Here is a 16,232-nt window from a genome sequence, read left to right as displayed (position 1 = left end):
CAGTTGAATCGTAAAAATTACGTTTTCTCGTCTATTGATGGATTAGTTTGTCGTTTCCCTTGTTTACATGTAATGCAATTGGTGAAGATTGGGTAAGGTAAGACACAATACCTTTGCGAAACATGTTAGTTTTGTTACTCTGTGTGATTTATTCCCGTATGCGTGTATTTCATGATCAATGATGTGACTTGTGAATGCCACTCCTCCCTTTTCGGTTTGAGCTATGCCGCTGACTGTGTTGTTAGCGCCAGCTCTCCGAGCCAAGTACGGTACGGTTAGTCAAAAACACCAAAACGGAGCAGCTGGCTGGAAATGGAATGGCTTACCATTCCCGCTTCTACTGTTGTGACACTAAAGTGACAGTCAGGCAGGCAAGAACGTGAAAGATCCGCTTATTTAAAAATAGGCCTAGGCCTATCTGATTTTTTTTAGTTCAGTCCTGTGTTGGCTGTTGCTTGTCGAGGTGTCCTGAGAGTGAGACTGAGTGGCTCCTGCTGCCATACAACAGAGTTAGGCCATACCTCGGCTCGGGCGAAGTTCGTGCAGGCTCCACTACCACTACACTACGCTTCACCTACCCAAACTTCTGGACGATGAACCAATTCGGATGTATGGTCAGTTCCCCCATGTCTGCGCGGTCTCCCAAGTCTGCGCACCCGCGTATCTGCGCGATTCTAGTAAAAGAATATACGCAACGAGCACAAACTTTGCACATTCAATGCATAGACAGCTATTCATAAAAAAATCCGACTCAAAATGGTGGAAAAATAATGAATTCAGGGCATTTTCAATTTCATGTGACGGTCTCAAAATGCAGACTTGTCATCAAAATCCTTGAATCGTGTGCAAAGTGAATGAGTGCGCAGACATGGGGTACCATTTTTTTTTCAATCTGAAAATGACTGCCCGAGGTTTTTTCCAAGAAAATCATATATTTCTTTCAAATTTTATGAGATATTTGGCACACTATCTCATTATGATGTAAGGAACATTATCAACTGAAAGATTTTGTGAAATAAGAAGAAATTCATGTTAAATCTTAACTCAAATTGTTAGGTGCACAGACTTGGGGCCCACCATCATACCGAGTGACAAAGGTGGGATCAAATGGTTGTTTATTGTAAAAATTATAGAATAAAATATAATGAGAAAGATAAAATAGCTTTATTTCTTACTCTTCACCCTTATTTCACTCCATGTCCATCCGCTGGTTATCCTCAAAATTGGTGATTTGGGGCCAATATCTTTTTCCTTACACATAGACCTATTATTCACGGCCGATTTCAAATCATCTCATATCGATCGACGCGACCGATCGCATGCAATGGTTTGAAATCCGCCGTGAATAATACTTGTGAGGAAAAAGATATTGGCCCAAAATAACCAATTTTGAGGATAACCGGAGGATTGACTTGGAGTGAAATGAGGGTGAAGAGTAAGAAATAAAGCTATTTATCTTTCTTATGATATATTTTTTTTAATTTTTACAATAAACCACCATTTGATCCCACCTTTGTCACTTGGTACATCCGAATTGGTTCACCGTTCTGAAGATCGGGTAGGTGAAGTGTAGTGTAGCAGTAGTGAAGTGGAGTGGAGCCTGCACGAAATTCGCCTGAGGTAACTAGGCCTAGGCTACACCCATCACTAGCCAGGAGGCTCCTAAAGATTAAAGCCATGTCATACCACTGACGTACTTAATCTCGATGGAGCAAGGGACAGCATGCCATGAGTCTATACGCACCATCAATTTTCCCACAATTAAAGTCAGGCTCAAAATCACACAAACTCTTAGGATTAGGGTTTTGAGCCCAAACTTATGTGAACGTGAATCGATGGGCTACAACTTCATCCCCCCCCCATTAGAAAATACTAAACACCTTTTTTCATGAAAATTGATATCAGAATGAAGAAAAATCATATTATAAGAAGATGAGCAGTTACTGACATATGTTGTTGTCGCCATCTTGCCGTCTTTGTTATCGTAGCCTAGCTACAAGACGCTTATGGGTGACAACAACATTCATTAAATATGAATCTTACCTCAATGCTAAATCCTGCTTCAAGTGGTCTAGCATGTGAGATATTTCAGCATCAAGGTGGGATTCATGATATTTATCGGCCGATGCAATTATTTTTTTTATCAAGATCTCAAAGTTAAGAGGACTGCAAGTTCAGATTCTAATAAGGGACAAATCTATTATTAAATTAATCTAGATATAATGTTTTGAAAAATAACACGGGGGCTTGGGGCAAGTCTAGCTCATGAAATGCTCAAGAGAGCCCTGGAAATCCTCATTCATTGCAATGTTAAAGCTTGCCCAATGTTGCAGATTTAGGCAGTAAGTTGTGAACAGTAGCCCCCCCCCCCAATTTGTTTTGGGCCTGGACCGAAGTATCCCATATGCACTACTTTGATGGTGGTAGACATGCAATGATGGTAACACATGAATCCTGTCTGTTTGGAGTCAAAGTTTTGTATTTTACACAGAGCTACCAAGTCTCACGCAATATGCGTGAGACTCAAGCATTTTGGACTCTTGTTCATCCCCTCAAATTTCTGTCTCATGCAACTATCACAGCCTATAGTATCCCCATATACATTGTACACAATGTCTTTGATCTCACTCAGATTCACAGAAAATCTCACGCATAGCTGGTCTTTGAACTTGGCATCTCTGTTTACATCACATATTTTGAGAAACTGGTGAGAAATTCATTCACAACTCACAAGCTTTGTTTCACCCCATAAAAAGTGGGAGTAAGGCAACCCAGTGAGCCCACTCCTTCCCCATAGACGCAAACCACCACCCTTACAAGTCCCAGGCTCTGGGAGACTTCCATCTGTGTAGGTGAACTTAGAAAATTCAGAAAATATTTCTAAAACTCCTCCAAAACAGCTGATTTTAGTCTAGGATAGAGCACTCTTGAGTTAGTTTTACAAGCTTCAGTCTTGACTCTGACTGGCCATCATTTGTTCCGCCGAACAACTTAAATGCTGATGGGACTGACTGCTTGCCATTTCAAAATAAATAGGCCTATTATTATAAGTTGAGAAACTAACATTACATGTAACTTGATAATTTACATTCTTCTTTCCTTGACATTGAAGAAAAAAATTACAACCAGAATTTCTGTGTCCAAATTTTTAATCATGGAATGTTGGATTGTCTAGAAATTTATTAAACTATTTCTGACATTTGACTACATGTATTCTCTCCAGACACATGTAGCCAACACAGTTTAGCAGAACAGCACAGTGAATGAGACCAAAGCTTTTGGTCTACATGTACATGTAGATTGTCCTCTACTCATTTTGTCAAGTGTTGAAGTGTTGACATTGCATGTATGTGGGTGGCAATGATCTAAGTTACTTTTGGGGTTATGAGGTTAGAACTTACAGGTAACAGAGGTCATCATCATCATCATTACACACATCAATGTATCTCATTATTCATAAGATAACATAAATAAATTTCAAACTTTGTTCATGTAGGCATATTGACCATCTGATTAGAATTTTGGCCACAAGAAAAAGATGAAGGGACCCAGAGGTCTTTTGCCTTTAAAACCTTTATGCATGTAGGCCCTACATGAAAATATGTATTTCTCTTTTGATATGAAATTTTAATAACCATAACTTGGCTCACTTCATGTGGAAGAGACCAAGATCACGGGCCCGTTCATAAAGGACTTGCAACTGTTGTAACTTTGTCATTATGGCAACTAACATGGTAACCTTGATTCTGATTGGCTGATGAGCCCTTTACCATGGTAGTTGCCATAATGGCAAAGCTATACAACAGTTTAAAGTCCTTTTATGAAACATGCCCCTGATGAGATTTGGGGTCACAATGTTTATTTAATCATAATTTATCTTTACCAATATTTTTGTTTTTCAACAGACCAAGGCCAAGGTAGCTACAGGATAGTTACCATTTACATGGAATGTGGTTTGCCGTTGTAGGTCTATGTTGTTGTTTTAAGTACAATTTCTGGCTTGAAGGCAGCTCTTACCTTTCATATTTCCCATCATCACTGCATGGTTGGTAGAGTGTGGGGTTCGCCGTTTACCAACCACTAAGACTGACTTCAAGATGAGTCTTACCAGTGGACTAACCAGGCCTAAGAGAATGGCTGTTGGTATCCTTTTACTCCTTGTAGTGGATGTCATCTGGGTCGTTTCATCGGAGATAACTCAGGTAAGCTCTAAATAAATCAAGGCAGTATGTAGCTGCAGTATACTCAAAGTGTGTTCTATTCTTTTTAACTTTGTGCCTAAATAAACTTGTCCCCAGGTTGTACATGTATGTGATTCCGCACAATGGTATACAAATAGCGATTAGGCATGAGTGTGATGGTGCGAGATTTCGCATGAGGTGAAAGAAAACGCCTCGTTGAATAGAGCTTCTCTTTCTTTCACTGAATGCGAAATTTCGCACCATTGCACGAATAAGAATATTTGCTATTTGTGTTGTACAACGCCTCGGAATCTAGCAAAAATATGAAAAAACAAGAGATTTTTCCCTGCAGTAATCTATGAAAATTAGGGAACAAAAAATATTGAAAGCGAAAAGCAAAATTCCACAAGTGCACATGATCTCGGGCAGCATTGCGCATTTGGCCAGCAGGCCAGGCTATACTCGTACATTGCACCTTCATTTTTACTGAGCGCAATGAATTAAATCGTATTGTGACGTCACCTAAAGCCGTGCAACGGTGCATTTTGGATGGTACGTCTTTTGTGCAACGGTATGAATGTTTGACACTCAGCCTCCCATTTGCTCGCGTACAACAAGCTAAGTAGGCGTTGTGCAATTAATTTTAAAGCATCTGTTTAAAATAAATGAGGTCTACATGTACTGTAGCTTTTTTAGAACTGCATTGAGGTGTGAAAGTGGTTTGTCGCAAGAGTTGCTTGAGCCTGTACACACTGCACATGTCTTTTTATACTGATCAAACTCAAAGGAGGTCTGGTTGAACATGATTCTTGGCAGTTCTTTAATATAAAAGTTATCAATTTCAAGTTTTGCTGCTGAAACCGTGCCATTATCCAGTAGAGTTCTAGGACCTGATGAGTAATTATACAGCTTTGTAGTACATTGTAATTGCTTTACTCTTCTGCCAGGATGTAGATTTTCAGTTCTACATCATACTTATCCTTTTTATTTCAATTGCATACAAAAATCTTTTTATCCAAGTTAATAAAAGAATGTTGTTGACATAATTACTGAATTTTAACATTCTTCTGCTACTAATTTTTATTCTTAGAGTATAAATTTACATGAAGTTTGGATCCTGGATGCACAAGCTGAAGTGCTTTGTAAAGAATTGGCTAAAATTGTCCCTGAATTACATGTAGACTCAAACAATTTTCATCAGCCTGATTGGGATATATCATTGCTACTTGTATTTTATGATTGTACATGAGTTTTAAAGGCTCCGCTCAGTGTTTATATTTACCAAATCCATTTGCTTGCATTTCCTCATTTCAGTTTCCATGAAAAATGAAGATACATGTGAATATTTATCAGACATCCCGGGGGGGGTGGTGGGGGCCACTTCCATTCACGAGTGGATACCATGCGCGACCATGGGGTCTCGAAAAGCACCCTAAACACGTAATTTCCATATTCTGAAAATGCACCCCTTAACAAGTATTGGCGTGTGAAACCCTACCCTTAACAAGTATTGGAAACAAAACGATACTCTTAATTGGCAAATATTCCCTGAAATGAACCCCTAAACAAGTACAGGAATGTTTTATTGTTACGGTCCTTCGGTCCTCGGCTTTACCTTATTTGGTTTAGTACGACCCCACCTTCTACACCTCGCGCAAATCGGACTCTAAACATGAAGTTTAGGGGCAAAAAGGACATCCTTTATAAAACATTTAAATTTTGTTTTATAATCCCCGCATATTCGACCCTAAACACGTAATTTTCCTAGCGAAATAGATACCCTTTTTTCATTATTTTTGTGTTTTTGACACCCTTATCATGTTACGTACGTAACGTGCCCTATCGTGAAAAAGACATCCTTTTTACGTGTTTTGGGGGTCGCGCATGGTATCCACTCGCCAATGTAAGTGGCGGGTCAGACATGTCACATGACTCGTATAGATGATGGTACTACATGTTATCTTTGAAAATAAATTTCATTTACATTCACTAGATTGACTAATGGAAGAAATTACTTATGCAATGTGATAGTGAGTGAAAATGTTAGTTTAAACGCACCAAATAATCTGAGTATTGTGTAAGAATTGGGAGTTCCAATTGATGATACATCTATTCAAAGTCTCTTGCACTGAACACAGAAACTGTATTACTTCACAGTTCACACAAATGTTTCTCATGAAAATTTTCAGCTGTCTGGGGTCAAAGCTTAAAATAAAAGTGAAAGTATCTGAGGAGCAGTCATTTGCAGCACTTGAACCTTTTATCACATCCTTTGTATGATATGAACAGAAAATGAAAGCTCAAATATATTTTCCAGCATCCCTAAAACACTAAAGCATTTTTTTTTCTTTACTCTTTTGGAATATTTGATTTGTCTCTCAGATCTTACATTGTACAGGTGTAGGCCTATGTCTTATATTAAAATTCAAAATTTTCAAATCAAGGCCTACATGTATTTTGATATGTGCTCCATATTTTTTTTCTTCATAAGAATTTTTAGAAGTTTAATATTGTACAAATGACAAAATAGATCAGATTCATCTTACATGTACATGTACATGTACATGTATACTGTAGAATGAAAATAAACAGAAAAGATACCAGGAGGTACCGTACTAGAAATTCATGTTTAATGTTGGCAATGTGTTGGTCAGCAATGTGTAATGAATGGGTGTGCAGACATGGAGCACAATTTTTTTTTAATGACAAGGCTGTAGCTTTATGTAATAAAGAATTGTTTTCTATTTGGATTTTTTTTTTTTGGGGGGGCATACAAGTTTTTAAAAAAATATATAAATTGAATGATTTTTTTTTTCATAGATCTTCAATCCACTTGTACATGAATGTGTACAGACATGGGGGTCTCAATTTTTAGTTTTCATATTTTTCTTTAATACTTTGGAGCCTAGTACATGTAGAGGAGAGTGATTTGCGAATTCAACTTTGCTATAAAATGAATTGCATATTACATGTACATTGTACATGTACATGTAGGCCTATCTGACAAATAAGCTGATTTTAGTTGTACTACAAATCAGTAATGATCTGCATGTATTGTGTTTGTTTTAGCCATTAGAATGTTCTCCCCCCCCCTTGCCTCCCTACCCTTGTACACTTTAGCTGTAGAGGAATTAATTTATTCCCAACTTTTATGAACGAAGGTCCTGAATTGCTTTGGTAGGTGCCTGGATGCCTTGCATGGATATCTGTGACCTAGCGTGACAGAGCCCGAAGCAAAGAGCTGATATAATAAGCGGCTTCTCACTCCTGTAATTGAATTGGAGTCCTGTTGATCAAGTCCCAGCCAAAAAATACCATTGCTTTTTAATAACAAAAACCCCAACTCTTTTTATAATTTTCATGTACATTTGAGAGAGGAATTGAAGTACTGTGGTTTTTATACAATACTGAATTTGTTTATGCTGTGTGATTCCCATCCCTTAAAAAAGATGGAATATACCAAAAAATGTATGCAATAAGTGGATATTTTTGCACAGTACCAGGAATCTCACGAAATATTCCCTGCATGTATTGTACATGTAAACTCACTCTCTGATGTGATTTTTTTTACTACATGTACATGTACAGTATATAAGTTTATGCAATGTCTTTGAATTAGAATAGATGCTTTACATGTATGTGTACTACAGTGTATGTACATGTATGCATCCATTGCCTGGACAACCCAGTTAAAGGACAAGTCCACCCCAACCATTAGTTGATTTGACTAAAAAGAGAAAAATCCAACAAGCATAACAATGAAAATATTATCAAAAATAGGAAAGTTATGGCATCTTTAAAATAAAGTTTTTCTTAATTTCACAAAACAGTTATATTCACATCCTGGTCGGTATGCAAATGAGAAGACTGATGACGTCATCCACTCACTATTTCTTTTGTATTTGATTATATGAAATATTCAAATTTTCTCATTGTAAAGTGAAACAAAGATTAATTCCTACCTGAACACATGGAATTATCATTGTTTATGGTTCAGTCAAGTTGGTCCTTATTGTCATATCTGTAAAAAAATAAAATATTGTATAATTCAAACAATAAAAAACAAAAATAGTGAGTGATAGACATCATCGACTGTCTTCTTTGCATGTCACTGAGATGTGCATATAACTTTATTGTGAAAAATAAGCGAAACTTTAAAATGTTATACAGTAACTTTCTTATTTTACATCTGATTTTGATGAAATTTTATCGTTTTGCTAGTTTGATTTTTCTCTGTTTATTTGAATCCTAATTTTTCTGGGGTGTACTTGACCTTTAATGCCTGGTAATTCATTGTGCATTGCATCAATAATATTGAGATTAAGAATGTATAGTGTACTGGTACACAGATTTACAAATGTAGACCCCTAAAGAACTTTACACATTATTGAAAGCCAATAGAATCTTGATTATTGAATGAGAAAAGAAAGAATACCAAATATTGTCTGTACACTACAACACACAATTACATGAAAAAGGCATCTCTTATTATATTTTTTTAATTTTTACTCTTTCTTTTTTATATAAATCTTATATTTTAGTACATCTTCAAGGATATTGGATATGACAAGCCATTCTTCTCCACCTATTTGAAGACATCAATGTTCATGCTCTATCTACTGGGTTTCTTGTTTTGGAGACCATGGCGGCGGCAGTGTTTAGATTGTTTTGAGAAGTCAAAGACTCTGGTAAGTAAGCTCTTCACTGAAGGCAAAGATTAACTCTTCCATGTTTGTTCATTTTCTAATTCTTTAAGCTCAATTTTGCATTGCCCAACTAAAGACTATTATTATGTTCCCTTTAAACAGGAAATTGACTGAGGTATAGGCAATTGCAGAAAATAGGTTAGTTTAAATGGATAATTTCTTTCCTACAAATGTGGGTGGTAACAAGGTATTCTCTTGTAAAGAAATAATAGAACAAACTGAGACAATTTTGACATAGCTGACTTTAATTATAAAGCAAAGCTGAAGAAAGATGTAGGTGATACAGTACATACATGTACATGTAGATATCACTATATGATTATACTTTTCCAGTATTTAACATACTTTTGACATTGGTTTTAATAGTGACTTCCGTAAGGCACTGTAGGCACATTTTCAAAAAGACTTCCTTCCTATTGGTTAGCCTACCTGGTTGTAAAGATATGTTAGAAATTGATTTAGTCCCAAGTAGAATGTTTATAATTGAGTACATGTATATTGTCAAGGTTACTTGGCAAAACACATACTGCTTCTAAAATATTCATTGAAAATGTACATGTACCTATGTGCTTGCAAGAAATAAAAGAAGGCTATAGTACATCATGATTATGCGCTGAAATTCTCATCTGGTTATAAGTTTGATAAGGGCCTACACTGCATGTAAATTAAAAAAAACCATATTCTTGTGTTATGAGGAAAAGGAAATTTGTTCCCGGTAGAAGTCTCTCTTTGGAAAAGTTCAGGTAGATGCAGGGTGCAAAATATCACAAACACACTGATATCTGTATGGCAACACATCAGAAAATTGTTCGAGTATGGTTTCATGTTTTCAAGTAAAACTATAAAAGTTGATGTCGTTTTATAAGCTATTGTTATTGTTATAAGCTGATTACATGTAGTTGAGAACGGTATTATCAGAATTCTAGCATTTGTTGATTGATATTATAATGACTTTGATTAAGCAGGACCATCCCACCAGAGCTGTTTTGATGAGTGTGTTGATTAAAGTCAACACACTTATATGTATGTATGTGCTCTTACCTCAGAAAAGAAAGGGCTTTCTTTATTTTTTTGTTCGCTCTAAAGCCTTACAAGCATTTATTACCAAAAGCTTTGGTGCTGAACATATTGACTCTTGAAATAAGGCTTACTTTGATCCCAGATTTCACACACAAGACATTTAGCTGTTTAAAAAAAAATCTACATGTATGAATAACAAAATAGCAGAAGTATTTTTGTCTAGTGTTCATTGGGGCAGGATATAATTTGTATTCTGTCATTCAGTCTAGTTGCAGTCTGCTGCATGGAATGAAAAGATGAAAAGAATGTTGTTTGCTGAGCTGTAAGTTTTGCCAATAAGGACTATTCAAGAACTGTGAATTGTTATTTTTATGCACTCTCTGAGGTCGCTGTGTGAGTTCCTTTTAAAATGTGTCCAAATAAGGTAATTCTATTACAGGGGGTAAAAAAAAAGTATGAAGATACATTTTGTGGATGCTTTCAAAAGATGCATGTCCTTTCAGACAATACAGTCCTTGGAAGCAGTTACTTTTCATAGTTTATTCTGTTTTTATAGGTCACCATTTCTACCATGAGGAAGGCGTGCATATGATTTCAACATTTTAAAAAACACTTCCTAATTAAACCTTCCTCTGATAGTATGTGTATTGATATTTCTGTAGACCGTGTTGTTAATAGATTGTAGCCTAATGCCTTCCATGTATACTACATGTATTGACCCATGTGTCAATTGATAAAAAGCAAATACCTACATGTACATGTTTCTTTCAATTAGTACACACATGTATAATGCTGTGTGAATTTCAGTTTTGATATGTGTTGCCAAGTGTCAGAGTTTGTTCTCTTTCCAGTTATTGGATGATTCTGTTTCTAGAGATAACAGCAATATTATGGCCATATTGATATTGTACATGTAGTCTACACTCTATACGTTTACAGTGTACAGTACAGGTGCATCAGCTCCTTGGGTGCATCAGTCATTACCATACCACAGTACATCATGGGAATATACATGTAGGGCCAAGCTACAAATATACCAAGTAGAATATAAAAATACATGTATATCACATTTTATTTAGTTGCCTGAAAATTCATTCGTTCTGTATCTTAGAATATACTTGAAAATTTGTTTTTCAGCCAGGACACTATCAAATTCAAAATTACCCAGTAGTTTTAAGGGATGTACAGTATGTTCACGTAGGACTATATTTTAAGTGATAACCCAGTTGAAAATCCAAAATGATTTATCAGGAAAGGTTCTCTGTAATGAGCTAAATTCAATGTTTTGGCTTCAAATGAAAAATTATGAAATTGTCTTTTTAAAGGGGAAGTTCAGCCTGACCAAAAGTTATTGTAAAAGTAACTGAAAAAAATATTGCAGAAGGTTTGAGAAAATCCTATCAAAGAAAAAAAAGTTGTTTGAATTTTAATTATTTGATTTGTAATTTAGTCCATACCATGTGGTCTAATTTGACTAAGTGATAATTGGGCGAAATGAATGAAAATAAAATGGATATAAGACCAACTGGTTACAAGATGAAATGGTCATAAACGAACTGGTGATTAGACAAAGTGATGATTGGACCAAATGGTGTTGAAAGACGGAATGGCATTAGACTATGAAGGTAGACCATGTGGGGACTGGATGAGTTGGCAGTCGACCAATTGGCAATTTACCCTTTAGCCCCAGGTACTACGTTAAACCAACTTTACCCAAGATACATGTACAAGCATATGAAGGCCATGTTTTTGCCCTGTTGAGTTTCATTTAAGTAGTTCTTGCACAGTATTATGTGTGCCTATTGATTACTATAAAACATCAAAATCCAATCCTGTCTTTCCCTTCTTTTGTGAATTTCTTCAATCCAACCTCTATGTGAATAATGGATGTTGGACTACATGCGCATGTAGCCCAAAGGAGCTTTATTTGAATAATAGTAGATTGTAAAATCATATTATTTTCAGCCATGGATACCCCTTTTAAGTTTAAACCCATATTTTATTTGTGACTCATTTTATTTTGTACATCTTCACAAGTATATACATGTACATGTATCATGCCTACATCTTGCAATATGGCAATCAGGCATTACTTACTGTTTACTTTATAGTTCAGAATGCCCCTATTTTTCTGCATTAAACAAACAAAGCACAATGAAGAAGAATTTGAGTCACAAGTTTATCGGATCCATAATTAGCAGACTTCAGATATGGACATTGGTCAGGCCATATTGGAGAAAAAATAAAGGTCAGGAAACACGGCACTCAATAAAAAAAATTACCATGTAGGCCTACAGTGTACATCTACATGTACAGTGTAAGGATGTATACCAATATCAAACTATATAAAGCTTTCATATTTCTATGTACATGACATGTAGAATCATTTCAATACCAGTCCACCCTCAGTCATTCTGTTTTTTTAGTATATATTTGTTTTTTTATTATGTTGTTTATAGTGTTAATGATAATTTGAAATTATTCATTATGGGATAGCTATGCCTACTGTACATGTATGTACAGGACTACAGGTATATGTATTGCTGTGCTGTGATGTAGCAGAGCTCCCATTCTTAAAGCTTGTGTATAGTTTTGGTAAATCCACCAAAATGCACCTATCACTATTCCAATTCATTGCTACTTTTGCTAGCTAATATGAATGGATATGCCCTATAACAGTTACTAGTATGATGTGGAGGATATGAAATGAAAATGTGTTTTTACAGGATAAATTTTGTGATTTTGCATGGAAATTTAACTTGATCGGGTCACCCTCAAATTGAAATATCTGTGTGTTTTTGTCTTTCAATTAAATCCTATTCCAATACATGGAATGGGCTGAAACTTTCAAGATATGTTCTTTGTCTTTAACTTTTGGATATCTAATCACTAAATTTATAAGATAAGTGCTTGAATGCCCATTTTTTAATTTAAAACAAGCATCGCCGAGAGATGGCGCTATATATCCAAGATTTGAATATTTGAAATTTTCTCAGAGAAGTGCAGTTGGAAAAATATCTAACGGTCTCTACGCTTCAGTAAGACTGTCATATTAGATGATATTCGATTATCAATCACATTATTGACCCTTTACCAAAGCTATACACAGGCTTAAACAATGCTAGAAACATATTAAGAGATCACCCATTTGAAGAGATATAAGCCTGAAGTCTTTATAACTATGCCTTTCTATTTATGTGGGTAATTTAATCCATAGCTTTGGAACTGTTCAATACAATGCACATTCGTAGGATTTACTTTTGTATATATTTATATGTTGCAAATCCTTTTTTTTCTTAAATCAGAATATTGATGAGAATTCAAATGATGACGAAGATGTGTTGATCTGCAGTCAAGAACATTTACTGGTAAGTTTATCTTCTCTGAATTTGTTGCATATACATGTACGTGTAGGCCTTTGAGGCTATGTTTGCACTGCTTTAGGCCTTAAACAAATTTAACATAACAAATTTGGGATGTGCATATTTTGAAAAATATGTTTCTCATAGGAATTTGCTGTGAATTCCAACATGTCTACTTCTAATTTCACCCCACTGTGATACATTACATGTTATATAAAGTTTTTTTTTTTTTACATCTGCCAAAAATGATATATGGTTTCTTGTCATTGTGGATTCTATCCGATGAATATACCCTGAGGCATTTTTCTGGTGTAAATTCAAAGTTCTCACTATACTCTGAAGAAAAATAGGCCTACCCCAAAATGAGAGATTTGAGAGAGTGCTGTAGCAGATATTTTTAATCTGAGTGTGAAACGTGTGAAACTATGAACATAAGACATCAGGTACAAGTACATTTTGAAGCCTGAACAATTTCTCATCATAATACATGTATTTTTCCAATTGGTGAGAAGTGAAAACACTTCATCATAATCTCTTTCCTGAGCTTTCTCCACCACAAATATGTATTATTAATTTAGCCTTGAATAAATACCCCAAGACATCCATTTGTGGTTTCATGATGTTTGCATTACTCATTGTCAGAATGTTTGTGGAACATACTATACATGTAACATCAATAATTGTAGCAACATGGTTTAAACATTAGTCATTACTCAGTCACAAGAAAATTTTTTTGTTTTAATAAGGTTCTTGCATTTAGTGATTTACCTCCAAGACTACCCATAATTTACTTGTACGAGGATATCCAGGCCTCAAAATACTTGGTACGTGTGTTTACATCCCGGGGGGGGGGGGGAACTTCCAGACGAGTGGATACCATGCGCGACCAAGGGGTCTCGAAAAGCACCCTAAACATTTTTCAAATTCTGAAAATGCACCCCTTAACAAGTATTGGCATCTGAAACCCTACCCTTAACAAGTATTGGAAACAAAACGATACTCTTGGCAAGTATTCCCTGAAATGAACAAGTACAGCAATATTTTATTGTTACATGTATGTCACAGGTCTGTAGGTCGTCGGTTTTACCTTTCAGTTTACACACCATTTGGTTAAGTACGGCCCCAGCTTCCACACCTCGCGCAAATCGGACTCTAAACACGTAGTGTTGGCGCAAAAAGGACATTTATAAAAACATTTTAATTTTGTTTTATCATCCCCGAAAATGTGACCCTAAACACGTAACTTTCCTAGCGAAATAGATACCCTTTTTCATTATTTTTGTGTTTTTGACACCCTTATCACGTTATGTACAGTAGGTAACATCTCTATCTTGAAAAAGACATCCCTTTTACACATGTACGTGTATTTTGGTCGTGCATTGTATCCACTCGTCAATGTAAGTGCCCCCCCCCCCCCCCCCCCCCCCCCCCGGTAACATCCACCTGGGGAGCGATTCATGACAAGAGTTGTTTTATCCGACAGTGACCAGGGTAACATTGCTTCTCAGCCAGTCAAAATCAAGAAAAGCTGTCTGTCAACTATAAATTGTCCAAAATATATTGATGTAATACTCCCCTTGAACCAGAAGTCAGCAGGAATTCTCTTGCATTGATATCCCGGGGGGGGGCACTTCCATTCACGAGTGGATACCATGCGCGACCAAGGGGGCTCGAAAAGCACCCTAAACACGTAATTTCCATATTCTGAAAATGCACCCCTTAACAAGTATTGGCATGTGAAACCCTACCCTTAACAAGTATTGGAAACAAAACGATACTAGTCTTGGCAAATATTCCCTGAAATGAACCCCTAAACAAGTACAGGAATGTTTTGTTGTTACGGGTCCTTCGGTCGTCGGCTTTACCCTATTTGGTTTAGTACGACCCCAACTTCTACACCTCGCGTAAATCGGACTCTAAACACGAAGTGTTGGGGCAAAAAGGACATCCTTTATAAAACATTTTAATTTTGTTTTATCATCCCCGCAAATTCGACCCTAAACACGTAATTTTCCTAGCGAAATAGATACCCTTTTTTCATTTTTTTTGTGTTTTTGACACCCTTATCACGTTACGTACGTAACGTGCCCTATCGTGAAAAGGACATCCTTTTTACATGTTTTTTTTGTGCGCATGGTATCCACTCGTCAATGTAAGTTTGATATGCATTATATTTGTCTCACTTTTCGGTTTCACACAACATCATACCAAGTGGGCTACCATGGTAAATAGTACAGTACTATCTGGCCCTGCTAGAAAGCAGGGTTAGCTGGCTTACCGCAGTGCGAAGAAATGCAGTCTGAATCCAAACCAGGCAGAGAAAAATTTGGGCTAAGCATTATTCAATCACAGAAGTCGAAATTGTATATTAATCACGCACTGTGTGGCGAAATCATCAATTTTCATGAGCTGTGCGATAGTCCGGTGTTAAGGCGATAACCCCGGCTATTAAAGCAAATAGTATTGGAAAGTCAGTCTGAAACCCCCCAGAAAGATATGGTTAAAGGATAGTCCAGGGGAGCGTTTCATCAACATTTTTCTCTGACAAGTTGTCAGACCTGACATCTTTCCTTGATTCTGATTGGGAGGTACTGTTACTATGGTAATTGTCGGATAAAACAGAACTTGTTGGACAAAAACCCTTCATGAAACGCTCCCCAGGTATCGGAATGGTAGTGGGTTAAGGAAATGCAGTATGAAAAGCATACTACATGTAGAGACCTTTTAGAAATTCCTGTGAAAGATTCTGAAATTAAGAAAAGTACCTACTACATGTACATGTACTTGTAGGTCAACTAGTATCAGGTATTTTTAGGGTACATGTACATGTATGTTGGGTAAGTTGCTTTCATGCTTTCCTACAAGTATATACTAGGCCTACATGTAGGCTGCATGCAGCTATATATTTGTCTATATTTAATGAAAGCAACATGTTTGATGCAATGAGACTCCAAACAGTGGTG

General features: G+C 36.3%; 1 protein-coding gene across 2 annotated transcripts in view; it reads left to right on the top strand.

Annotated features, from left to right (window-relative positions):
* The window catches only part of LOC121424074 (solute carrier family 35 member F5-like), a 30,223-nt gene continuing 13,991 nt past the window's right edge, over positions 1 to 16,232 (top strand). Inside the window, exons 1-4 of one of the 2 annotated variants that reach the window (XM_041619669.1) lie at positions 1 to 92; positions 3,906 to 4,202; positions 8,723 to 8,869; positions 13,213 to 13,275. In XM_041619669.1, coding sequence (XP_041475603.1) covers positions 4,098 to 4,202; positions 8,723 to 8,869; positions 13,213 to 13,275 — 315 coding nt within the window. In that variant the 5' untranslated portion in view covers positions 1 to 92; positions 3,906 to 4,097. Of the gene's footprint in view, positions 98 to 3,905; positions 4,203 to 8,722; positions 8,870 to 13,212; positions 13,276 to 16,232 lie in introns of both variants that reach the window. The other variant, XM_041619662.1, reaches the window with a different exon arrangement.

Source organism: Lytechinus variegatus, chromosome 1 (genome assembly GCF_018143015.1).
Source record: "Lytechinus variegatus isolate NC3 chromosome 1, Lvar_3.0, whole genome shotgun sequence".
Classification (NCBI taxonomy): Eukaryota; Metazoa; Echinodermata; class Echinoidea; order Temnopleuroida; family Toxopneustidae; genus Lytechinus; species Lytechinus variegatus.
The sequence above is the reverse complement of the archived record's forward strand: the minus strand, read 5'-3'. Positions and strand labels throughout refer to the sequence as shown.